Below are 25,969 nucleotides of genomic sequence, written 5' to 3' on the forward strand. Positions count from 1 at the left end.
AAGTGGAGTGACGACATGTCGTGTGGGCTGATCCTTGCAATAAGCTAAAAAAAAAAAAAAAAGAAAACGAAAACGAAAAAGAAAAGCCAAGGGGGGCAAGGGCCCATAGTTGCCATCCTGTCAGACTGGGCAACTTGAAACCAGCGAACTGGAGACGTGAAGAATACTGCAACTAACAGGTAATAAGCACGTGGGCTGTCAGACATCCCCTCATCGATGTCATCCGAGTATACGATCAGATGGCGTTTTTGAGATGCTGGGCATGGAACACTAAGATCACACATGTAAATCTGTGAACCATCTGTGAACCATTGCCCGTGCCAACAAAGCAAATTAAATTGAAATGGATCTTTCAGCATTTGCATCTCACTCTCATTCACTGGCTACGGACATTCGGAACTCCGCTACGGGCTCAACGTTTCTAAAGACCCGCGACGAAGTGGGTTCCGTTCGGGTCCGACTTGCGACCTGATGATGTATTCGGGTGCCTTAGGGTGTAGTGGTTATAATTAGGTAGATGCGCATTGTAGGTCTCAGTAGATCGAGCGAGACTTGAACCTTAGATCTACGTGGAATTAACAAACATGGACTTTTGAGCAGCTACGACAACACAATTGGTCCAGAAAGTCAACTATGCCCCTGGATAAGTTTATGCTTCTAGAAAGGCCAAACTAGTGGATGTGTGGGTCCGAAGGAGCACACAATTTACAGACCTACAATATGTACAATAGGGGCAATCGGAGCTAACGGGCGATGGCGTAGAAAATTTAAGAAACACATGCATGTTAAGCAAACGCTAGACTCGAAAATGGGGGACTATTTACGATGGACCATCTACCCGTAATTAAATCTATTAAATCTGTTAACCACATGGTCTGATGGCATGGCATGATGAGCAAGATCGGCAGGGCTAGGCTGGTGGGTATGGCATGATCAAGAAATCTCTGATTGAAAATACATATTAGATGAAAATATTTTCACTCATGTGAAAGGGGTGAAAATTGAGGCCAAATCCCACAGCTTTGATTGTCTTTATTACTCTGAAATTGTAGATCAGAGGGGGATTTCCCTTTTTTGTTCTTTTCTATTCAATCTGTGACGTTTCAAAAACAGACGCGGTAGACGATCACTGCCGCCTTAGTGACGACGTTTCGACCGTTTGGGCCTAGAACAGCAGTCTCGACCTATCTGGGAAGGTTGATCCACGAGACTGCCGCGTACCAGATTCCAATGGCTTGATTCCATGGTTCGGCATAAAACTCACCCTAATTTGTTTTTCTGGGGAGATTCCGAGGTTTGACAGCGGCTGTCAGAAATATGATTAACCAGTCAACATGAAACAAAGGTTGAAGAAAGTTCCAAATGTGTGTCGTGAATTGCTGATCTCGAGCTCTGTTTACGATTGATTATTTTGATCCCACTAGTTTCCATTTAAAGATAATGAGCCAAAATAAGATTATATACTCCATCCTCGTCACATTCATCCAGATAGCCTCGGGTGGCGCACCCTGTCCACTAAATATATTACGAGCTTTTCACTTCGCCTTGCTCCGTGCGGCAGCAGCATCATAGAGAGCCTTAATATCTGCCTGCCACTGCTTCACGTCGACTCTTGCCAAGCGACGGTCATACGTAATCAGGCCGTTGACCTCGCCCTCGACGTCGGTCGTCTGCGTCCAAACACCCCCACTGCATGCGTACATGCGGACCTGATCTTCGAGCTCGTTCAGGAGAAGGTGGCTGCGATAATTCCATGCCTCAATGGTTTCGTCGATTTCGTATGTCTGGTCGATGGTATTGATGGCTGCCTGGTTGTTCCAGAGATGCTCAATGGATACATTAGTCCCGATGCCGCCAAATTCACCCTGGAACCCAATCCGGCTGGGATCATATGGGCTCGAGCGTAGGGAATAGAAAGGAGTGCCACATTGTGGGTTTGCGTAGTGGTGGTTGTCCTATTATATGTTGATTAGCCACGCGGTTGAGCCACGGGGGAGAAATTCATACACTAAAGTCTCCGGCGCCGTGGTCGTCCCAACCAGTCGTCGAGTCCACAAGCCGAGTGGGGTCCAGCTGTCTAACCCTCTCGGTCAACTCAAACTCGGGGTAATAGTCTGTGATCTGGCCCCAGGCTTCGTTGTAAATGACCTATAGGTAGTGGGAAACGTTAGTATATTTCTGACTTTTCACCGAAAACCCTAACTTACCCAAGTTGCAATACTGGGGAAGCTCTTGAGCTGGTTAATCAGCAAATCTAACTGGCGAGCGAACTCGACCTGTTGCTTCTCGTCCGGTAGGATAGTATGGGAGTTGCCGTCGGGTCCCTTCTTGGACTGCGACGGACGTAGGGAAGGCATGTCCTGAATTACAAGCAGACCGAGCTCGTCGCATGCTTGGTAGAACAAATCGGTCTCGACTTTGATCTGCATTCCACAGTGTGAGCAATAGAGGCCATGGGATATGTGGCGGCGCGACAGCACTCACATGCTTGCGGACCATGTTGAATCCCAACTTCTTTAGCATCTTTAAATCGTACACCATCGCCTCCTTACTGGGTGGCGTGTATAGACCATCGGGCCAATAGCCTTGATCCAAGGTTCCGAACATGAAAATAAATTCTCCATTGAGCAAGGGTCGCTCAATCCCATCAATCTTAGCCCTGGAGACTGTACGGAAGCCAATATAGCTCTCTACCTTATCTTTGCCGAGTTTGACAGTCACGTCATACAGGTCAGGTGAGTCTGGGGACCAGAGCTTGGGCGATGATACGGTAAATTGGAATGGCTTGTGGGTGGGACCCTTGTGTCTTGCAACAGTCTTGCCATCTTTGTGGACAGTGACCTCGGCCTGAGCGGGGTTATCCGTGGCGGAGCTGTGTACAGTGATATTTACTATATGCAGTCAGAATCAATCGGATTTTCCCACAAATTATCATTGAACACTTACCTTGGCCATCCATGTTTGCGTCAAGATCGAGCTGGGTAATGTAGTTGGCTGGGGCAGCCTCGAGCCAAACCGTTTGCCATATACCACTGCATGGGGTATAAAAGATGTGACTGGGTCTCAAGGTTTGCTTTCCAATGGGGATAACATAGTCTCCATCGTCAGTGGGATCATGTACGAAAACAAGTCTGTATTTGAAGTCAGATATGGAAGTCGACTGTGTTGTGATCACGGGATACTTACAGCTCGTTCTGCTGATCAAACTTCAGGTACTTCGTCACATCTACGGCGAAACGGAAGTATCCGCCACGGTGAAAGCCTGCCTCTTGACCATTGACAAAGACTGTAGCTTCATAGTCTACAGCTCCAAAATTGAGCAGTACCTGCTCACCCTTCCAAGAAGAAGATACTTTAAAGGATGTTGAAAACCAAGAGTACAAAGCCGAGTCGGTTTGGATTCCTGTGAATATTTGTTAATTTTGATGATAACGTGGTAAGGAAGGCAAGACCTACCGGACAATCCACTCTCAAGACACGACGGAATCAAAACATCTTGTGCAAGTTCCTGCCCAAAAGGTGGCTGCTGGACAGCATCCAGGCCTGGAGCGCTTTGGTACTTCCACACTCCGTTGAGATTCTTCCAATCAGAGCGCTGCAGCAACGGCCGCGGATATTCGGGCCATGGCTTCGTTCCGACTTTATCGGTCCATGGCGTTGTCAAGGGAGGCTCCTTAAGAGAGTAACCCGCACTGCGCGCCTTATTTTCTTGGTGTTTGAAGCCTTCATTGCTAGGCAGAGCTAGACCAGTCGCCACCAGGCACGACAAGACAAAACTCTGAGCTAAACGCATGTTGATCGGAGGCACTTAAATCTTCTAACGGAGATATATGCACACCACAGCGACAGTACTAAAGATCTTCGGAATAAAATATCACGCTCTGAGCATGATTGGGCAAGTGCCTGGATTTAAATACATCGGACACTGCGTACGTGGGACTAACAGACTCATGGCACGGTGCTTCCCTGCATACAGCATGCCCACTTGGCAGAGACGCCCCCACAAGGGCCAACCCCGCAGGAAGTACACAGGATGCCCAGCATTTCAGATTCATTAAGGATTGCAAGCATGTCGGCCGCTGGCTGGTGTCTGATCACAGGGAGCATTAGCCACTGCTTGGCGTTATTGACAGCGCAGAAGCCAAGTGCAGCAGCCAAGAGCCGGGCAGCAATGATGTCGATGTGCACATAGTAAACCCGTCACAAACGGTGAGCTACCTGCTACTGCCACTCAAGTTGGGAATTCTCCAGACAAATCAAAATTAACCGAACACTAATGAGACACAACAATACCAGTCCTCGACAGATTTCACCCGCAAACTCTATATCCGGTTCTAGGGAGCGACAAATCACGGCAGTGGTGGGTATTCCGTGGAGCATTTCTCGCCAGCAAAATACTGCTCCTAACTTGGTTGGGCTTTTGCTCACACGACGGAATGTTCGGTCTGTTCCGATTGCTCTGCCCAATATTGCAATAACTCAACGCCGATCACAAACACACGGACGACAGCCGATCTACCTTACCACAGACATGCATTTCACGTGCAAGGGAACTGATATTGCTTGCTGTCTCATCCGCTGGTCGATATATGCAGCTCATCTGCATGTCCAGGCCATGTCTAAGAATGAAGTCCTGTTTACATGGAATGATTTGATCTCGCATTGTCACGAGCAAGGATCGCGTTTCTATCGAATCCCTTGCGTCCGGATTGCATGGCACACCAGCGTCTCCACCCTGAGCGGGATAATTGATAAATAGGTCTGTCTAGCCCTGATCGGTTACGATATAAAATTCATTCACTCTTCATGACGCACGAATATCGATCGGGCCACCCCGCTGTCTCTGACGTGGTAGCTTGAGGTTGTATCAGCTTTCAATTTAAGAGTAAGAAAGACCGCCTTGACCTTCAAGAGTCTGGCTTGGCGCGACGATCCCCTCTTCTCGATTGGCGAGTTGTTTATCCGGTTGCCTCCGCCTAAGCTTACCTTATGACAGTGGCTGGCTTTTTGGGGCTTCGGGGGTACTCCGCCCACGTTCTTCCCCGCGTTCTATGGGCGGGGCTTACGGTGAGCCCCGAGGTCCAGTTGAGGTTCCAATCAGATTTGTTGAACTTGTATAATGATGTGACAGAAAAGTGACGTAGCGAAATTTTTAGGCGAAGAAACGAATACTTTGTTCTTGATTCAGGAAACCCCCGGTGGGCTGGATCATTGTGTCTCGCACCCGATCTATGTCCTTCCTGGCTAAGTACTTACCCCCAGCGAAGGCTCAGAACTAGCAAAAACAACCTGCCATTTCCTACTATAATAAGGAAAATAACATAACCCCATTTATTCCATGATAAATTACGAGGAACTGCACAAGTTAATAAGCTGCTGGGAGGCTGATCTTGTTGAAAATATAGCTGACCTCACATGTAGAGCATCTGGAACCAGTCTCAAATTGTAGGTCAGTTGCTCAGTTGGTCGGCTCCGCTATCCCTGATTAAGGAGATAGCAAAAATAAAACGATAGCTGGCAGTGTTGTTCCGATCAAATGTGTAACCGGCCCGATTTTGTTGATACAGCAACCAATGTTATATATGCAGATAGGACGGTCCGATTGCTAAACATGGCCGGAATGAGCCCAAATTCAACTAACTAGCTTGGATAAGACATTCCTGAAATTATTTCTGCATTGCTAAGTAGCCACAGAAGAGCACAGATTACAGACAATATCAGAAACCTAACCAGAGCTATCCACTGAAGCACCTCTTACATTGTGCTAGACTGCGCCATAGATAAAGGTTGATGCGAATTTTCATGTCTAGATCCAATTACGCGTATTTCTTTTCACGTTCCAAAGTAAGAAAATAACAAGATGTGCAGATATTAATATCTTGTAAGCGGGACTGTGAATTACTATATCCAGTTAGCTTTGCCGTTTCGAGTTGGCGCCCTCAAGGTAAAGCCTCGCAAGTATGACTGACGTGGGACTTTAGCAGTTTGTGGTCCCCCTCGAGTCTCCTAAACAAATAATAAAGATTGTCCACCGCACGGAGTTAAGAGACATCTAACATCTATAAGAGCTCAAGAACACTACTTTCTAGTCACTGGTCATTTCTATCGGGATTGGATTGATATCGGGATTTGGGTGGAACAATCCGGGAAGCTCTGTATGACCCCGGGATTAGGGCGGATCACCGAAGTTCTGCAGTGAGGCCCACCTCTCATGATGTGATTTGAATCAGAATAGCAGATCCCGGGCTATGTAATATATGCTTGCTTATGCAAAATGTCGAACTCCCGGGAACTCTCCTCTAGCGTGACACCATATTGAAGCAAACCCCGTATCCATTTCCCGTAGCTCAGAGTTGCACTTCACTGCCATGATGGCCGGTATTCAATAACTTCAGAGCAGTCCCCGAATCCGAGAGCTCCCGAATCTCATGATGCTGCTCATTCTATGGTTCGGGATTTGGGAGGTGCAGGGCGTTGTTTCAAAGCCAACGTACAAGACAGCTCGAGTTGTTATAAATTGAGGTTTTTCCCCGGCTTGGGAGAGAATTTCATTCTACGCAACAGTCTACAAGGCAAACACTCGTCTCTATACAATAAATATCTCAAAAATGGTTCCCGTTCTCAAGAAGTACAAGGCCGCAGCAGTCAATGCCGAGCCTGGCTGGTTCGACCTTCAGGAATCCGTTCGCCGGACAATCCACTGGATCGACGAAGCCGGAAAGGAAGGCTGTAAGCTCATTGCTTTCCCTGAGTTGTGTTAGTATCACAGTCCCAAGTATCGGATACAAGTGTATTAACAATGATAAATAGGGATCCCCGGCTACCCATACTGGGCCTGGAAGACAAACTACCAGGAGAGCCTGCCACTTCTGAAAAAGTATCGCGAGAACAGTCTCGCCTCCAACTCGGATGAGATGCGCCGCATCCGCGAGGCAGCCAAAGCCAATAAGATTTGGGTATCGCTTGGATACTCGGAGCTCGATCTCGCCAGTCTGTATACGACGCAGATTATGATCAACCCAGCTGGAGACGTCATCAATCACCGTCGCAAAATCAAGGCCACTCACGTCGAGCGCCTTGTTTTCGGCGACGGCACTGGTGACACTACCGAGTCAGTGATGGACACCGAGATTGGCCGCATCGGACACCTGAACTGCTGGGAGAATATGAACCCTTTCCTGAAGGCGTACGCCGCCTCGCTTGGCGAGCAGGTGCACATCGCTGCTTGGCCTCTGTATCCCGGAAAGGAGACTCTCAAGTACCCGGATCCATACACAAACGTGGCCGAGGCAAATGCAGATGTATCTTCCCTCTTTTTTTTTCGATGAGCTGATCTGATTACTGACAAGAATGCTCAGCTTGTTACCCCTGCTTATGCGATCGAGACCGGCTCGTTCACTCTTGCACCGTGGCAGACAATCACCGCCGAGGGAATCAAGCTCAACACCCCTCCTGGAAAAGAGCTTGAGGATCCTAACATCTACAATGGAAACGGCCGTATCTATGGACCCGATGGACAGAACCTCATTCCTCACCCCGCCAAAGACTTCCAAGGACTTCTTTACGTTGACGTAGGTGGATGATGCTTTTGTCTTAATCAGAATGTCAAACTAACCGGTACTCAAACAGATTGACCTCGACGAAATCCATCTGACGAAGTCTTTGGCCGATTTCGGCGGCCACTATATGCGCCCGGATTTGATCCGTCTTCTTGTCGACACTAACCGCAAGGACTTGGTCGTGCACGAGGACAGAGTCAACGGCGGTGTCGCTTACACTCGGACTATTGACCGGGTCGGGCTTTCCGCTCCTTTGGATGCGTCGGTTACTGAGGCCCAATCCGAGAGCTCGTAGAAACATTTGATGGTCTCTGGAAGAGATGTGTAGTATAGAATGCAGAAATCTCAACTCGTTTACTCTTTTACTTTGCGAAACTCTTCCATGCATTGTCCAGATAGCTGTAAGAAATTGAAGGTCAGACATGACTCTTATAGTAACGAACGCGACTTTAATGTCTACTTCCAATTAGCGGCGCGCATTGTTATAAACAATGCGCCCAGTCTACACGCTACTCGGAAACCCCAATTCTCCGTTCTAACCTAATAGAAATTTTGGGCCGAATTAGTTAATAGAAGTTCAGCGACCTGGTCAGATAGCAAAGACCAAGACCCGTGAAACATGTGGATGTACATTCCGATGTGTTGGCATTATTCACATACCTGCCCAAGAATCTGTATGTGATCTCAAGGTTACAAAATTCAAACCCGGAGACCCGCAAGGTCTAGACCCATAACTATACGCGTCAGACAATGGCCCCTGAATTAGACGGATGTGAGAGTGTGGCTGTGAAACGACTGAACTTTTCTGGGGTACAATGCACGTCATAAATTTTGGTTCTTATTTTGTCTCAGATATAATGCACTTGTCGCCGAAAACGGAAGTACTGGGGACGACAGGTCTATATCCACTCCATGTTCCCAGTACATTAAATTGTATATTTTCTGAATAGCTCTTTTGTTTTTTTTTTTCAAGAAAAGCTCTATTATGAAATGAACGCATGTCCATGGCGGTGCAAATATACAGATATGTACGTTCTCAGTCCCCAAAACACCCGGCCCTGTGAAACAGCGTATCTTGATCTGATCTGTATAACCTGGAATTATTTGGATTTATATTTACACTAACACTAACGTAAATATGCTTATTCTCAAGCTCAAGTTGGACTTCCCGAAGCTGCCAAAATATAACATTCCATAGAATGTGTCTAAGTGCCACGCGCCGATCAGCATCACATCAGGGAATGTGAGATCTGCTGCAAACAATAGTTGACACTTTTCCCGTTGAGCATGTAGCGATATGTCTAGACCAGATGAGAATTAAGTTGAAATCAGCAAAGGGGACATAACTAGGGTAGTGGAGTATACCCCGGATTATCTTGGAAGTTATAGAAAAGACCAAATGAGGAAGTCAAAGACATTTTGTCCCCACATTGAAACTCCTTCCCACGGGCATCATAGCTGCTTCCCGATATACCGAGAGGCCAAGGCCTTGGTGCCTTTATAATACGTAAACCCAGGGATACTCCGACCCACCACTGTTTTCGTCCACCTTTTCCTTGATTCAGAAGAAGAATCTACAACAGGTTATTCTTGCTTCAATTGTCCTGCCCCGTGGGCACTTCCGTTCTTGCCCAAGTAACCTTCCGTTTGCTTGCATCCGGCCACCTGATCGGCCATCCATCATTGAGTTACTTATAACAGCTGATCTCCAGGCATTCAACTCGAATCTAATCATTCCTCATACTTCATTCCTCGTTTTTCATCTTTCAACCCCAGCCTCTTGATTTTCTGGATCTGACCAAGTTAGGGTGTTCAATATGCCCTCCATGTCCAAGTTCTCGCAGAAGTCTCTGCTAGGGTTGTCTTTATTGGCAGCCTTGGTGCAGGCCTCGCCCGCAGTGTAAGTGGTACCTCTCGATCAGTACTACAGTCCACTCGTACCCGGCCCTATACACATACTGACATACATCGGTGTATAGTAGTCTAAATTTCGACTATGGTGCCAACAAAGTCCGGGGTGTCAACCTCGGTGGTTGGCTGGTATTAGAGCCCTGGATTACTCCATCCATCTTTGACGCAGTTGGCGATTCTGCTGTTGATGAGTGGTCGCTGTGTGCGACTTTGGGTGGGGACCAATGTCGCTCTGTGCTCTCCGACCATTGGAGCAGCTTCATTACTGCCGACGACTTCACCCAAATCGCCAGCGCAGGAATGAACCATGTCAGAATCCCTGTTGGATACTGGGCCCTGAAGCACCTGGATGGTGACCCATACGTTAATGGTCAGCTTGAGTATCTCGATCAGGCCATCGGCTGGGCTCGTTCCGCCGGTCTCAAGGTCATGCTTGACTTGCACGGAGGTACGTTTCCACATCTATATACTATATGACAATCACTGACCAACAACGCAGCCCCTGGCTCTCAAAATGGCTTTGACAACAGTGGAAAGCGCGGCGCTATTACATGGCAACAGGGTAATACTGTTGAAAGCACCAAGGATGCCCTCGAGGCTCTTGCCGAGCGCTACAAAGACGACGGAGACGTCGTGACTGCCATCGAGGCTTTGAATGAGCCAAGCATCCCAGGTGGAGTGAGCCAGGATGGCCTGAGACAATACTACTACGACTCATGGGGCCGTATCCGAAAGTCAAGCCAGGACACCACGCTCGTCCTGCATGACGGTTTCGTCCCTACTGAATCATGGAACGGCTTCATGAGCGAGTCTACCGGTGTCTGGTATGTGATGATGGACACCCACCACTACGAAGTGTTTGACAGCGGTCTTCTCGCCATGGACACCCAATCCCATGTCAACAACGTGTGCAGCTTTGGCAAAGACCACGTTCAGACCTCTGATAAGTGGACTGTTGTTGGTGAGTGGACTGGTGCCATGACCGACTGTGCCAAGTACCTGAACGGAAAGGGTATCGGTGCCCGCTACGATGGTACTTTCTCCGGTAGCAATCATATCGGCAGCTGTGAGGGCAAGTCTACGGGATCCGTGGCTGCTATGTCTGATGATGACCGAAACAACCTCCGTCGCTTCATCGAAGGTCAGCTCGATGCCTATGAGAAGGGTACCGGTTGGCTCTACTGGACCTGGAAGACCGAGGGTGCTCCTGAGTGGGACATGCAACAGCAGATCGCTGCTGGTGTCTTCCCCAACCCTGTCACTAGCCGTAAATTCCCCGGCCAATGCTGAGCGTTATCAGTTATGTACCTTTTTTGCTCTTATTGGTTCTCAAATGTCGCATGGAGCATTCCTCTGATTTTAACGTGTTTTGGGGTTTCTTTTGTCCACCTGTTTGTCCCGACCGGATTCATATTGCTTAATTGGTTTTTGGCCTTGCATTAAGCAAGTTATTTCCGCAAGGAGTTATATTGTACTTTATTTTTAGGGTTTCCAGGTTACGTTATGAAACCAAGAATCCAACTGATATTCTTTGGTTTGGGATGCTTTTCTCTTCCCCTTGAAGGATAACTAAGTAGCCACGTGGGCAGTTTTACTTTGGTAAACTCCCAACCTTGGAAGGTTCGGTACATGTGGAATGGAGCTTACCGGGGGTGTAACCTTAACTTTATTACTCATGGCGTTAGAATGTCCCTAAAACTTTCTGGAGTAGGATGTGTATTGGTAAGGCCTTGGTTTTATTTTTTTGTCTCCTCTTCTCTTGCGAGAAGCAAAATAATTGTACACCATAGTGCCAGGAAAGAAAAGAAAAGTGACACAGGGAACACCTTCCTGGCCCTGAATCCCAACGTGCGTTCGCAATGTGTACGAATCGAAGCCCCATGGAAGATCTATTATTCAGTGATTACGATAAGCTTTGAGAAAGGATCTTATGGATTGGGTATGTAGCTGGGATTCCGAGGATGCTAAAAGTGGAAAAGGTATGGATGGACCTGGCGGTCATGCAAATGGAACAATATGGGGGTGCAATAAGCATGTACAACAGAATGGTGGTAATGCAAATGAAAGATATGCTTATGCCAATATCAAAGTGGGAAAAGTCCTCTTCCTTAACTCAGAGCAAACCAAGTGCTCCGAACGCCGCAACGACTTCGGTGTCGACGTTGACTAGCCACTCATCCTGGAACCGCTGCGCCCCACCACAGCCAGCAATGACCTCTTGCAGACGATGGCGCACAAAGTCTCGGATCATGAAGCGATGGATTGCATCCCCAGACTGCCAGTCACGGCGACGAACTATCTCAGGCGATTCGACCTCTTGGGTACTTTCTGGCATCGCGGTTTCTGTCCCGGGTGGTGCGTTCCAGCAGACCAAATAATCGGCATTGGGGTCAGTGCTGCCGTCTGCCAACTCGGTGATGAGATCCGTCCATACACTAAGGTATGATTGTAGGTGGGCGAGAATGTAGGCAGGGGGTGGAGGGGGGAGAGACGGATCGAGTGGCGCTCCTTGTAGGGCCAAGAGTTGGGTGAGGGCAAGTACATGGAGTTTCTTTTGGTTAATGCTGCCAATATTGTCGTAGTGCGAAAACCATTCGGTCATGATCCAGGTCAGAGATTGTTCTTCGGATGAATTGGTCGCGGCGGCGACTGATGAGGCTAGAATGGTAGGGCTGGCCAGTGCAAGGCGGGCTAGCACAGAGTAGTAGTCGCTCTCGACGACACCTACCACCGGTGACGACTTTCTGTTTGGGCCAGATGTCTGACTCGCTTCGTAGGCAGAGTAAAGGCCTTCTAACAGGGAGGCAAGGAGGGAGCTGTCTAGAAGGGATTGGGAAATGACGCCATAAGTTGCTTCGCTGCCGCCGTCGACAGTCTCAGCACCGCGAAGGATTAAGTCAACAAGGCGAGGTATCACACCGAGGCGTTGCTTGGTTGTAGATTTGAGCAGTGATTCAAGGATTACCATTATTTGGAAGCGGAAACGGTCACTGAGAATATCCTGTGGCGCAAGGAACACATAGGATTCAAGGATATGGATAGCCTGCGGGGTACTATCGGTTGCCGCTTCGAGAATGGGGAACAAAGACGGGAGGAGCGATATGATTTCTGGCGAGGCAGGAGATGGCGTAGCCTGAATTATGGCATGCCAGAGATCCAGTGCCTCGTCTAGAAGGTAAACGATGGTATCCTTGGCAAAAGGTTAGGCTTGGTTGATATGTGCAGCATGATTCACAGGGGGCTTACCGAGCCGGGTTCTACGGAGCTTTGGATCAGGGGAAGAATGAGAGAGTGATATCTCACAGACTCCTGTCCCAGCGACTGGATCAGAGATGACAGCAAAGTCAAAATGGCTTGTTTCATCAAGTGCTCTTCGCCAGAGCTTTCCCACAATGGTGGAAGTAAAGAGATGATTCGATCGGAGAAGGGAGTGATCTAATATTATGAGTTATGCAGCCCACCAATGGAAACGAGGCAACAACTTACATGATCTTCCATTTTGACCACCACCATGCGAACCGTCTCCAAAAGCCCCATCTTCGTATCCGATGATTCTACTTCTTGAACGAGAGACATGAGACTCTCCAAGATATTAGGCGCAAATGACATGAATGCTTCAGGCGAAAATTCGTATGAGTCAAGTACACTCCGGAGTTGTCGACCGGCGGTGATGCGGACGACCAGGTCGTTCAAAGGATCATGCTTGCCGAGCAAATGCTGGAAGATCTGGTAAATTGCATTCATGTTCAGTTCACTCCCCTTAACCGGAACCCATTGGCCAAGTACGAGTGCAATTCTTCTCCTCAGAAGTTTGTACTCTGGTTCCTGAGACTGGACCTCAGCAACTAAGGTATGCTCCAAGAATGCGTTGAAGTCCAGGTGTTGTTCAAGACTGGCCGCAGCCAAGCCGATGGCAGAATAGAGCGAGTCTTTCAGCAGCACATTGTGGTTGTCGGTGCCTGTAGTATAAATATTAGAGTCGCGCACACTTTATATGGCTCATCAATAACTTACTTGCGAAGGTATAGAATACGGTCAGCAAACGTGGAATCAGCAAATCCTTGAAGTGAATCACAAGATCAAGGAACAGTTTCTCCGAGCATGAACGGATTGAGAATTCCCAAGCGTCAGAGTTCTCTTCCTCTCGCTTCTCCCAGTCCTCTGGTTCTTCTTCCCAGTCTTGGAAATCGATCTTGCGGAACCTGAAGAATTGCGTGACGAGTAGCTCCATGACATTGATCACAAATTCTTCGGTAAATAGTTGGGTTTTGACGAGCTGAACAGATTGTTTCCGCTCCTCCTTGTCTTCCGGTGTCTGATATTTGAAACTCTGAGCAGGGTTGAACGCCATCTTTGCGCACGCACGAATCAAGAGAAGAGCCCGGAGGCCGGTCTTCTCAGTCAAGGATTTCCCTTCATCTTCGCCTCCAGCGCCAAGGCTGTCATACTTCTCGCCGAGTGTGATGACTAATGACCAATACGACTTGACGAGCGAGATACTGTCTGGCAGCAACGCGAAAGACGCGGCGTGTGTTTTGGCCATTTCAACATGCAACTTCGACATCTGCAGCAAATGTTTCTCGATAGCCCGATGAATTGGCTCGGGTAGATTGGTAGACCCGTCCACAAGAGAATGGAATTTGCTGAAGTGCGAATGCGTCAGCACCCAGAAACTCTGTACTTCTTGGCTGCGACTCGGGTGTTCAAAGCCAGCAATTATCAGGCGCCTGAGGACCTTAAGAGCGACCAAGCTCAATTCGAGCGTCTCCAGCAACTCCCCCTCGCCCGCACCACCCTGCTCCAGTATCGCGCCCCATTGATTGACTTTATCGACATAGATGCCTCCCAGTAACTGGAATATCTCAGGCGATGCAGACTGAAGATTGTGTCGCGTTCGTTGAATTCGTGCCGTGGATAATTCCTTGACTATTTGTAGCAATATGAGGAGAGTTCGGGGAAGTTGGAGTGGATTTGCTCCAGGTTGAACAGAGGATCGGAGTGAGGAAATGATGTACGAGATAGCATCGGGCCTGCTCGAAATTAGAATGAGAAGACAAATAGCTGCAGCATGCCTTACCAGTCATGAGGAAACTCAAATCGCATGATTTTGGCAATCATCAGCGAGTTATGGAGAGCCAACAGCGGTGCAGGTTCAACGATTCCTGCCTCAAGGGCCCGGGTCTTGATATGCTCCTTTTCTTCCGGTTTGATCGCACTTTTATCAGTGTTAGCATGCCCTCATCTTAGCTATATTCCGATAACATACTTTGGTGCTGTCTTGCGCCAGTATTTATCGATACCATTCTTGAGTTGGATGATAGCGAGATAGCGAACTTCATTCGGTACGGAGTGATCAAGAAAGACTTCCTGTGTGTTGTAAAATGTGTTATTAGGTGAAACGGAAGGGCAACCAAGACTGTTAAATGATACCTGTAGAAAAGAGTAGTACATGCCCTGTTTCTCCCAGTTCTGGAGCTGTTCAGTGCCTGTTCGAACTTGCTGCTGAGACGAGCTTGCTGCAAGAACTAGCGTATTGAGCACATTCTGCGGGGTGAGCGGGTTGGTCTCACCCTGTGCTTCGATGGCAAAGGCCATGGCGAATAGCTAGCAGAGTTGATCGACGCGTGAAAAAAAGACCTATAAAGCCTAGTTCTGCTAATACAAGCACCAGATCAGAGTTTCACTGATGTGCCCTGTGTCACTAGACATTCATGAAAGGGAGCTCGACGCGAATTCCAAGGTGCTGATTGATTAGAGGACTGACATGTCTCGTCGGAGCTCCCGAGGTCCCTCTCCAGCATAAACTCCCCGCCTCCGGATAATCTATACTCCGGTCCCGCCAAACCCTAGGGCTGGACCCTAGCTTCAGTCCCGATTCAGATCTGTTCCTAGGGCTCTTGATGTTTCCCCTGGGCAGTGGAGACGGTGAAGTCAGCCTCAACTAACTTCCAACCTTGGAAGCTTGGAGTGTGATTAATCTAGAATCGATGAATTTCAGGTCTTCAAGCAAAAATTTCTGTTTACCTGCAACATACAACGTTTTCCATCTTCCTCGTGACATACGTATGATGTAGCATGATGCAACTACAATTTTCCACATGAAGTGAAGTAGATATGATGTGGATGTGGAGAGGATCCAGAGCGATGTATATAAAGCGCAATTCAGCTCAATGGATAGCAACTTAAAGGCTCAAATTTACCTCAAACATCCATCAGAACTACCTACATATACTGCAACGTTAAGACAAATAACATGCCTCGCACCGAAGAATTGAACCAGGTCACCCTCAACGCGGAGAGGGACCTCAACTCCTACCAGGCCAAGCAGGGTCTCGGCAAGAAGAGTGACTCAAGTAGGTAGGGAAGCTAGACTTCAGTGAAACTGTTTTTACTAACAGCCATACAAGCTGTCGAGTCTGGTGTTGACGAAATGGTCAACCAACGATTCTCTCAACCCACAGGTGTGAAGTATGGCCCTGGCTCAGCCTCCTCTGGCAGCGATCGCCTTGTAATCCCGGAGGATGAGGGTGGCACCCGCGATGACCGCAACAGGTAAGCCATGCACTGCTCTGTGAGATATCTATCCACTGTTCACATTGTTCACATTCCGTCCCTTCTAGACTCGCCAGGGCAGGTCAGTTCGAGGGTATTGGCGGCCCAGAAGACAAGATCTAAACTGAGAACCGTGGTAGGAGACTCTAAGCCAGAATAGGAAGCGTCGGAGGATTTCCCAGTAAAAATATACAAAAATGATACCTGATGACCTGTATAATAGGATTCTCATTAAATATTCAAGAACCTACGCCCGATTTAGGCAGCCCTAGATAGGCATAGTAATGAGCCTCACTAATGTCACCTTCCTGACTAGTATAATGGATACAATTTCGAAATCCCCAACCCCGAACAGGGGTGTAACCTCATCTAGATAGATAGCACATGAGCTTTCTTTTATGAAATTCACAGAGAATGTTCATTCCAATCATTTGCTCGGGAATTCTTATTCTCCAGCTCTTCTCAAAATGGCCGCTGGCTTTAATTGTAACCTCCGACAACTACTCAGGCGAGAAATTGCCCTACTAGGCAGTTCTAAAGTGATCATATGACACATGATATGTCAGCCCTGTATAACATGCATGCCCACGGGTACCCTTGCGATATACCTACATAAAATACCTACATATGCGTGGTTTCTTCCGCTCCTAGATCCTTTATTTGCGTGTTTATCTATTGTCAATGACCTTTTGATCATTGGGTGAAGCTCAGCACGCCCCTAGGCCAAGCTCAGTGATTTGCCTGGGCACGCGTTCCCCACTCACTAAGCGTCCCGAGGAAGCTGACTCGGATGCTTAGCCCGACCAGGGTTTTCTCCAGAAAACCATATGGGCTAGCGTCCGATAAGTCTCCACTTCAATTGGATCTTGTTGACAGAAATTACAAAAAGAAAAAGGGGGTAGGCTTCATCTCTTACATATTTACTGTATATTCTATACATCAACGGAGTATATATACATGTTATATGAAGGACTATGTCCAGAATTTTTTACCGTCCAAGCTTAGTGAGGGGCCATGGACTCAGCTAAGCATTCGTTTTAGTCTTGGCGCGAACCCTCATTAAGTACCCCTGTACGTACCAGCCAATCAGAGGGCCCCGCTGTGACATGTGCCAACGTCGTACAAACAACACTCTAAACATCAATTCAACATCAGGGACACAGTACCCACGTGAGACTTGAGCAACCCTGGTCAAAGCACAGTAACTCACGTACCGGTCAGGTATATCTTGTTTTATTTCCGAGCAATTGTAAGAAGCACGTGTAGTGACACCCTTTCCATAAAATCGCTAGACAATTCTGTCATCTTTCTCCTTTCTTCTCTCCTTCTTTCTTACCTTCGTCTTTCTCAGATTGCCTTCTCAGTCCGTCAATTATTTCAATCTTTGATTTTCTGATCCGTCAATATGAAGGCCGTTCTCGCGGTTCTGGTGGGAGTGACTGCTCTGGCAGCCGCTAAGACAGCTACTACTACTGAGCCCTCTCTGGCGGAGATTCATGCGGCTGCCGCAACAACCAAGCCGGAAGTCACTGTTTCGAATGTCAAGGGCTTGGCTTTTGATCGTTTTTATCAAGTCTGGCTGGAGAACATTGTATGTGACAAATCCCCAAAGCATCTCCAATACATAGAAGACCCGAGGCGTGATTAACAGGCTCACAGGACTATGACAAAGCCGCCGCGGATACCAACATGCAATGGCTTGCTTCTCAGGGTATTCTGCTGTACGTTTCCAGTGACCTTGGATATGATTAAGATGACCCATTCTGATGCTCTTTAGGACCAACTACTATGCTGTCACCCATCCATCCGAGCCCAACTACTGCGCTGCCGCTGGCGGTGACACGTTTGGAATGGATAACGACGACTTCAATCAGGCCCCCGAGAACGTTTCCTCCATTGCTGATGTGCTTGATACCAAGCACATCACGTGGGCTGAATACCAGGAGCACATTCCCTATGCCGGTTTCCAGGGCTACAATTATTCCAACCAGGAAACTTACAAGCCTGATTACGTTCGAAAGCACAACCCGATGGTGCTTTACGACTCTGTCGCGGCCAACGACACTCGTCTACGTTCTATCAAGAGCTTTGATGACTTCGAAAATGATCTCCGGGACAAGAAGCTTCCTCAGTGGGCGTTTATCACTCCTAACATGACCAACGATGCGCATGATACCAGCATCACTTTCGCTGCCAAGTGGGAGCGTCCTTGGGTGGCCAAATTGCTCGAGAACGAGTACTTCTACAACGACACTCTTCTCCTTCTGACCTTCGATGAAGATGAAACCTACACGGGCGACAACCGTGTCTTCAGCGTTCTCGTTGGTGGCGCCGTTCCTGAACACCTCAAGGGTACCAAGGATGATACCTTCTACACTCACTACTCTAGCATTGCCAGTGTCTCCGCCAACTGGGGTCTTCCTTCCCTGGGACGCTGGGATTGCGGTGCCAACCTCTTCGAGATTGTCGCCAACAAGACCGGTTACGTCAACTACGAGGTCGACACCACCCACCTCACGCTCAATCAGACCTACCCTGGTCCCTTGTCAATTGGGGACACATCCACTGGTAATACCTCCAAGTTTGAGGCCAAGTGGCCGGTCCCTATCACCGATAGCAATGAGAAGTGCTCCGCCGGTCACGGTATCCTGGATATCGTCAAGAAAACCTATGGACACCTGGAGCCGTCGTACGACACCAAGCCGTACCCCTGGAACGCCAAGATCCACTACAACGATAAGGTCACCGCCAAGCGGGCAAACGAGACCGACTTGAAGACCAAGTCCAACTCTACAGCGGATGATTCTAGTCACAAGAACACTGGCGTTTCTGCCAAGGCTCCCATCTCTACTGTCGTGCTCGGAGTCCTGCTGGCCATCGCTGTCTACACCTTCTGATTAAGCTGCTCTTCAATTATTCTTACTGCTCAGCTGGGTGTGGCTGTGGTTGTGGTCCGATGGTTCTTTATCATCCGATAACTTGCAGACGCGGTCCCAATTGACTAGGAAGGAAAGTTTTCTCCAAATTTTGGAGATGTGAAACAGAAAAAGCAATCTCTATCTGGAGGCCAATATCTTGATTTTTAGCTATGAACTGAAATGCGTTTTCATTCTGACATTGCTGTTCCTATTGAAAGACTACTGAAAGGAAATACTGAGACTAAACCATAACATCTCTGATGGTAGACATGACCGCCGTATTGATCTTTGCTGTCCCCCACTAACTTTTGCAGTTGATCGGGTAGGTCAGGAATTAGATCGGGAGTTCGCTGTCATACAGCTTGAGAGCTTGTATTGTTGATGGTAATGTGTCTTGCAAGGAAAAGGGCACAAGTAAGTCGTAGCAACCACCCAGGAGGATGTCAGATTGAACAGACAGATGCCTAAGCTTCGCAAACTCACGAAGAAGACCAAAATAGCCGGGACTATTACTGTGGTTTTTTCTATTCATTCGAAGATATCGATGTCAAGACTCTCTTCGTGCTTTTGCAGGCAGTCCCAGATCTCGAAATTCAAAATCCCTGAGAGGCAGTCATCATTGTCAAGACAAAGCGAGAGACTTTTCAATCTTTCTAAGCGAGGAGCTTGAACATCTGAGAATGTAAATACCGATCCGGAACGCCCAACTACATGAAGAGTTTCCACGTGAGAAACAACAGCATAGCGACATAAGAACTTGATAAACAACAACAAATTCTGCGGACTTGACAGATAGAAGACTGACCAAAAGTGGTCAAGCTTGGGATCTGATGTAATATTTTTGTAGTCTTCATCTGAGAATGATTTGGGCGCTTCATGATCCAGTTCATTGTTGTTATTAACGACCACGGGAACTTTGCCGAACAAAACCAGCTCCTTGAGCTTATTGGGAGGGTATAATGAGTTCCCAGAAACCTGCAATTCAAGTGTTCGCAACGTGAGAATTGTTACGTAATATCCGCACAAAGTTCCAGAGTGTCGTGAATGGCTGTCTTGCACCATTGTAGGTCCATTCGTTGTATATGCAGCCAAGCAATACTGCATGTCACTTGCGGGGCAGGAGAGCGTGGGTGCAGAGGCGCTGCGCATCCAACTTGTCGACAAGAGCAAATCTAGTACCTTGAAGGGTTCAACGGGCAAGTCTGTTGGTTTGGGCAAGGTTGGAATATGACAGAGCAAAGAGGAAGGAAGAAAGATTGATTGTCTACAAACAACCAGAAGCTAGACTAATAGCTAGTCAAAGTCTGGCAAACAAGACATCTATCAGATGATCTGTCTTTGTCTTGTGGAGGCAAGGGGAAGATGAGGACCGTGTGTTGCCAATTTCAATATAAACATTGCCACGGATACATATAAGCGATGCGCAAAATACGGAAAACGATTTTTCCATGTATAGCATACTAGCGATAAAGCGCAATATATAACGTTAAATGCTAAAAATATAAGTCGAAACGCTTGTAGGGATGTCCTAAGAGTATACAGCGAGGTAGAATAAGAGAGACAGCGAAATAGTGAGGCTGAGATTCCAATGGGAGATAAAAAGCGGCAAAAAAGCATACTTTGTGCAAGAGACTTTTCTACGATGGTTGGCCGCTTATACAGCCTTGTAATGCCTTTTCAGTGGTCATCTCAGCGATCTCTTCGGTTACTTTGTCTAGATTTGTTTTTTTTCGTTTTTTGAAGATATTCTCTCATCCTTTTTAGTTTTATAGGTAGGTAGACGGCAGAAAGAGAGAAAAGGCTCAATTTGTGAAAATGACCTTTCCATGTATGATCTGGGATGACTTAAATTTACGCCATTGATAGAATACCTCTGGGTTTTGGGTACTGGTAAATACTGGATCTTCTTTGGTAGAGTCACGTAATTTTGCATAATTTATTGTACTCGATTCTCTATAACCCGAAACCAAACATCCATTGCCAACCATGCCTTCGGCCAAACCAGGTATATATCACAAACGTGCTGTTTTGATCAAGATACTCTTGGTCTCAAGGAAACTGTCAAGGCTATACAGAAGCCCCTCTCGGCCATTCCCACTCATCTTGAGTCCACCAAACGCAGTATCCAGAGCATTCGTCGGGCTAGTGCAGTTCACCCCAACAGTACCCGCATCCAGAGCCTTAGCCAAACGAACGGCGCGATCAATATCCTTGGTAAAGACAGCAGCGTACAGGCCAAACTCTGAATTGTTGGCCTTTTCAATCGCTTCAGTCTCGGTAGAAAAAGTATTGATCGCGACAACCGGACCAAAGACCTCCTCTTGCATCAGCCGCGAATCTTCAGCAACGCCCTCAAAAATAGTCGGCCGCACAAAGAACCCGTCATTTGCATCACCACCCAGACTGAGTGTCCCATCCTTCTCCCCAATATCAAGGTATCCTTTGATCCGGTTATACTGCAGCACATCAATCTGCGGACCATGCGACGTAGCAGGGTCGAGGGGATCACCCATCCGGACAGCAGCAAATTTCTCACGGAACAGCTCAGTGAATTGTTTAGCCACTGGCTCGTGCACATAGATCCGTGAGTTTGCCGAGCACACTTGTCCACTATTGAACTGGATGCTGAACTGTGTCTGCGCAACAGCTGTCTCCAGGTCTGCGTCTTCGAAGATAATCGCCGGTGACTTCCCGCCTAGCTCCATGTGTACGTGCTTCATATTTGACTTTGCAGCTGCCGCCTGGATCTTCTGACCCGTTGCCGAGGAGCCGGTGAAGCTGATACAGCGGACGGTCATGTGCGAGGCTAGCGCCGCTCCAGTAGGATTGCCGAAGCCAGAGATGATGTTGACCACTCCGGAAGGGAAGCCGGCTTTCTTAATCAGCTTGGCTACATAGAGAGACTGTGTAGAGTGTCAGTTCGCATGGTTAAGTGAGACAACAAAGATATTTCACAAACCGTCAACGGCGCCTTCTCGCTGCTCTTCAGCACAACTGTATTGCCTGCCGCCAGCGCCGATGCCATCTTCGAGGCAAACATGATAAGCGGGAAGTTCCACGGGATGATAAGCGCCACCACACCATATGGTTGCTTGACGGTCAGATTCAAGTGATCCGGCGTGTTGAGGCTGGCCGTCCCCTGCACGGTCCAACCGCCGCCAGCGAAGTACCCGAAGAACTGAGCTGCGAAACTAGCGTCGAAGAACTGCGAGATAGGTCGGCCAGTGGAGAGTGTCTCGAGCTTTGCCAGCTCGTTGTTTGATTCTAAAATGAGCTGGGATAGTTTGCCCAGGTACGCGCCGCGCTTTTCGGTGCCTAGATCTCGCCATGCGGGGAAAGCTGCGTTGGCAGCACTAACAGCATCCTCTACGTCCTGTATGTCTGCTTCTTGGACTTAGGCAACAGAGTATACGTTAGCATGATATTGGGTTTTGGGGAGAAGAGGACACACCTTGCGCAACGACCTCTTTGGTGTATGGATATACCACCTCGAATGTTTTGCTACTAGACGATTCTCGGAACTAGAAAGGTCAGTATTAAGAAGCGTTGTTGGTATATATGTAGCAATCCTGGGGTAATAAGCGTAGTTGATCCTTACCTCATCGTTGATGAACAGCCGAGTCTCGATAGTTTCATTCACCGTAGAAGCCATACTGATTAGCTTGACAAGTTTGACAATAATGAACTAAGCAAAAGAACAGATTTAACCAAAGGCCGATTCAACACTGGATGATGGTTTGATTTATAAAACCGCCAGCGAAGCATTTCAATTTGGCCGCCATTTCAAACCCAGTCATTATTGCGTGGACCCAAACGCAAGGAAAGGCTCCGACATGAGTTCTGATGGGTTTGATTGGACAATATGGTTGAGATTGTACGAATCAGGTAGCAAACTGACTTACATGGATCAATTGAAAATGACTTATGTTGAATGCCTAGATATCTGTATCAATTTCCAGTGCTTCAACTCACCGTCTTTTGATTCAACGATAAGCTTTGGCCATGGATGCCTTGATAAAATCCAGTGGGACTCATATGCATCAGGAAAGTTTTATAGTTGACTCTGCATGTCAATGGCATCTCCGAGGGCCGAGCCGACGCTTTCCAACACGACGTTATACTACCTAGTCCGTAGTCAGCTACACATTAGAATCCTGCTTGTATCACTACGAATTTATATTCATCTTCACTACTCACAATTTCCAAAATGGTATTAGAGAGAGAGTCACGTGATATACCTCGGCTCTTTCGTCTGGGGAACCGAGCACGATGAGCAACTCCGGGACCCATTTCCCCGTGTTCTTACGAATCCCCAACCCGCTCCCTCCTATCTTCAATAAAGTCATGATTTCGCGATGAGTTCGACAAACTTCACAGCTGCACAAGAGCGCGTTCTTGAACGTCGTCGCCAGCGTGAGGCCGAAGCACGCGCCCGCAATGCAGCACAGCAGCGGGCCTCACCGATCAGCCCGGCCGCCGTCCAGCGTCTGCCATATCCATTGAATCGATTGCCCAGCTCGGGGTGGCGGTTATGGAATTCTGTCAAAGGCCGGGATGGTACGCGCCCCGCATTTCGAGTGGGCCAGGTGGATGCTGAATTGTTGGACGAGGAGCTGCTTGGTCTGATGAAGGGACAGGTCGGCGATGCCCTCAAATACTTCGGGGTATGTTTGAATACTTGGCGAATAAGTCTCTGAGGTGCTGTGATAACTGGTGGCTGACAATGATAATAGCCTCAAATGCGGGAAGATTGGTCAAATGAGATTCTGTTCGCGTTACGAGCTATCCTCTTTAAACTATCAATATGGGATCACAATGCATCATACGGTGCGGCACTACAAGGCCTCAAATATACCGATAGTCGAAGCAAAGGACCTGTTTACTCTTCTCCGACGAAATGGCAGAAGGGTATATATGGCTTATTGACGGTGGGGGGGCGATATGCTTGGAACAAGTGGGAGAGTTGGTTGGTCGGACAAGAAGGTGGCTATGATGAGGTTAGTTGCCGACATATTACTCTCTGTTAGCAACATTTTACTTAACTGAGATTTTAAAGCCATCACAGGACATCCGAATGCTGTCGCGACTAACAGACATGATCTCGACATCGCACTCAATTGCCGCCTTCGTCTCTTTCCTGGTATTTCTAGTGAATGGCCGATACCGTACCTTGGTTGATCGCGTCCTTCGCATCCGTCTTACTCCGCCATCGGCACAGGCTAGCCGGGAAGTATCCTTTGAATATCTAAACCGTCAACTAGTTTGGCATGCGTTTACCGAATTTCTTCTTTTCCTCCTCCCTCTTGTTGGAATTGGTCGCTGGCGGCGATGGATCACCCGTGCCTGGCATAAGATGGTCAATTCTGTTCGGTCAAGCGGGGATGACGACGAGAATTCCGAAAAACAAGGAGAGCTGGCTTTCCTCCCAGAAAGAACCTGTGCTATCTGCTACCGCGATCAGAACCCGACCACAACGTCAGAAGCCGATGCCATGGCAGCATCTGCGTCGGGGGGTATTATTGGATCGGCGCAAACCGATATCGCAAACCCATACGAGACTGTCCCTTGCGGCTGTATCTATTGCTTCGTCTGTATTGTGCAGAAAGTCGAAGCAGAAGAAGGCCAGGGATGGTCTTGCCTCCGGTGTGGTGAACTTGTCAAGAAATGCCAGCCTTGGAATGGCGATGTGCTAGAAGAGGCACGGTCGCAGCCTGGCACTGGGAAGATGGTTGGCTTTGCCATTGACGGGGAACCAGATGGAGAGACCCGTGGGACAGATCTTCACCAGGAGAGCTCATCGGACAAATCCAGTCCGTTGCAGGAGATCAGCGCTGATGAAGCCTTGCAGCATTCAGAGCAATGGTCCACTATTGAGAAAGAATTTACAGAGGACGACGGCGCAAGAGATACGAACGAGGATTTGGACCAAAAGCCGGCTTCAACTTGACAGTGACCCTTAGGCACATCGCTTCACACTACGGATGATCCTAGGGCCATACACTGGCCTTCTCTTCTCCAACTTGTTTATAAATATACAATTACCTGGGTAGCCGCAGTACATATACAACTTGCAACCCCGATAGAAATTTGACGATACCCATTCTTGAACTAGAGTTTCCATTCACATAAGCATACACGAGACTAATTTAACAAACAGCGGAGACATTGAACCCTCCACAACTTTTAACATTCCCATTCAAGGAATTGCCCAGCTAGAAACAGCAGCGTAGAACCCAAGACCAGCTCCAACAAGTGGAAGCGTAGCCCTGATCAAATTCAACTTCGACCAATGCTGCAAAAGTTCAACCACCTCGCTATCATCCCTACCACGCTTCGCCTTCTCCTGCGCACTAACCACCATGCCCTCAGTACCCTCGGCGCCAGACGCATCATCGCGCTTTGCATGAGCCTTCAGCTTGGCATTCGTCTTCTTCATCACTGTCAAGGTAAAAGGTGCAATGCTCATCGTCACTCCCACAGCAAGCAGATAGCATGCGGACCAGCTGGATCCAACGAAACCAGGGGCAGGGGTAGGAGTATCCCGCAATACCCAGAGCGCATAGAGGTTTGCGAGTGAAGATACTGCGGATATACCGGGGAAAATCCTGCTGCCACGCTCATACAGATCAAGCCACTGATGTGTCAAGTGAGTGGTCGAGGTTCCTGGGGTATCCTGGAATGGCAGTGTCGTGCCGGGCGGGCGACGGGCTGGAAGGACGATATTGGGAATGCTCATGATTGACAATGTAGCAATGCCGCCTTGTATACTGTGAGTTGTCTGGTCATCTATTGTGTAGTGCTACTTACTTGCTGCCATTGCACAGCCAAGCGTCCCAATTGCCTGGGCGATTCTCAGGTCGGTGGCCATTATGTAGCTCGGTCTGGAATTCAGAATGAACGAAATACAGCTGAAGTTCCTAAATGCTAAATACTTTCAGAGGTAGCATATGTATGACGTGAGTGCCATGCCATGGACGGATGCGGTCGGATTTTGCGGACTCTCCCCCTTGCTGCGATCATTTTGTAAAT

General features: G+C 48.1%; 9 protein-coding genes across 9 annotated transcripts; 5 read left to right on the forward strand and 4 right to left on the reverse strand.

Moving 5' to 3' along the window:
* Window positions 1-1,535: 1,535 nt before the first annotated feature.
* N7447_000877 (putative hydrolase) lies at window positions 1,536-3,793 on the reverse strand (the record flags this gene model as incomplete). The annotated part of the gene is made up of 7 exons (XM_057225153.1): window positions 1,536-1,955; window positions 2,008-2,148; window positions 2,208-2,423; window positions 2,485-2,891; window positions 2,947-3,131; window positions 3,187-3,403; window positions 3,457-3,793. 7 exons carry the CDS (start codon window positions 3,791-3,793, stop codon window positions 1,536-1,538), a joined length of 1,923 nt encoding a protein of 640 aa, XP_057089169.1.
* A 2,815-nt stretch (window positions 3,794-6,608) lies between these two features.
* N7447_000878 (carbon-nitrogen hydrolase family protein) lies at window positions 6,609-7,854 on the forward strand (the record flags this gene model as incomplete). The annotated part of the gene is made up of 4 exons (XM_057225154.1): window positions 6,609-6,756; window positions 6,811-7,301; window positions 7,350-7,571; window positions 7,630-7,854. 4 exons carry the CDS (start codon window positions 6,609-6,611, stop codon window positions 7,852-7,854), a joined length of 1,086 nt encoding a protein of 361 aa, XP_057089170.1.
* Window positions 7,855-9,376: 1,522 nt separating this feature from the next.
* exg1 (glucan 1,3-beta-glucosidase) lies at window positions 9,377-10,760 on the forward strand (the record flags this gene model as incomplete). Its single annotated transcript, XM_057225155.1, has 3 exons — window positions 9,377-9,459; window positions 9,539-9,918; window positions 9,970-10,760. 3 exons carry the CDS (start codon window positions 9,377-9,379, stop codon window positions 10,758-10,760), a joined length of 1,254 nt encoding a protein of 417 aa, XP_057089171.1.
* Window positions 10,761-11,583: 823 nt separating this feature from the next.
* On the reverse strand, window positions 11,584-15,065 carry N7447_000880 (putative importin 11; the record flags this gene model as incomplete). Its single annotated transcript, XM_057225156.1, has 6 exons — window positions 11,584-12,660; window positions 12,717-12,905; window positions 12,957-13,429; window positions 13,485-14,500; window positions 14,548-14,685; window positions 14,737-15,065. 6 exons carry the CDS (start codon window positions 15,063-15,065, stop codon window positions 11,584-11,586), a joined length of 3,222 nt encoding a protein of 1,073 aa, XP_057089172.1.
* A 658-nt stretch (window positions 15,066-15,723) lies between these two features.
* N7447_000881 (uncharacterized protein) lies at window positions 15,724-16,145 on the forward strand (the record flags this gene model as incomplete). The annotated part of the gene is made up of 3 exons (XM_057225157.1): window positions 15,724-15,823; window positions 15,878-16,022; window positions 16,091-16,145. 3 exons carry the CDS (start codon window positions 15,724-15,726, stop codon window positions 16,143-16,145), a joined length of 300 nt encoding a protein of 99 aa, XP_057089173.1.
* A 1,282-nt stretch (window positions 16,146-17,427) lies between these two features.
* On the forward strand, window positions 17,428-18,919 carry N7447_000882 (acid phosphatase PHOa; the record flags this gene model as incomplete). Its single annotated transcript, XM_057225158.1, has 3 exons — window positions 17,428-17,613; window positions 17,682-17,743; window positions 17,800-18,919. 3 exons carry the CDS (start codon window positions 17,428-17,430, stop codon window positions 18,917-18,919), a joined length of 1,368 nt encoding a protein of 455 aa, XP_057089174.1.
* Window positions 18,920-20,952: 2,033 nt separating this feature from the next.
* On the reverse strand, window positions 20,953-22,592 carry N7447_000883 (aldehyde dehydrogenase family protein; the record flags this gene model as incomplete). The annotated part of the gene is made up of 4 exons (XM_057225159.1): window positions 20,953-21,843; window positions 21,900-22,333; window positions 22,392-22,461; window positions 22,539-22,592. 4 exons carry the CDS (start codon window positions 22,590-22,592, stop codon window positions 20,953-20,955), a joined length of 1,449 nt encoding a protein of 482 aa, XP_057089175.1.
* Window positions 22,593-23,295: 703 nt separating this feature from the next.
* Window positions 23,296-24,887, forward strand: N7447_000884 (pex2/pex10/pex12 family protein; the record flags this gene model as incomplete). The annotated part of the gene is made up of 3 exons (XM_057225160.1): window positions 23,296-23,604; window positions 23,674-23,937; window positions 23,997-24,887. The coding sequence occupies 3 exons, from the start codon at window positions 23,296-23,298 to the stop codon at window positions 24,885-24,887; spliced, it is 1,464 nt and encodes a 487-aa protein (XP_057089176.1).
* A 249-nt stretch (window positions 24,888-25,136) lies between these two features.
* Window positions 25,137-25,808, reverse strand: N7447_000885 (anthrone oxygenase family protein; the record flags this gene model as incomplete). Its single annotated transcript, XM_057225161.1, has 2 exons — window positions 25,137-25,699; window positions 25,748-25,808. 2 exons carry the CDS (start codon window positions 25,806-25,808, stop codon window positions 25,137-25,139), a joined length of 624 nt encoding a protein of 207 aa, XP_057089177.1.
* Window positions 25,809-25,969: the final 161 nt, after the last annotated feature.

Source organism: Penicillium robsamsonii (assembly GCF_028829455.1).
Source record: "Penicillium robsamsonii strain IBT 29466 chromosome Unknown utg000001l_segment0_segment0, whole genome shotgun sequence".
In the NCBI taxonomy this organism is placed as follows: Eukaryota; Fungi; Ascomycota; class Eurotiomycetes; order Eurotiales; family Aspergillaceae; genus Penicillium; species Penicillium robsamsonii.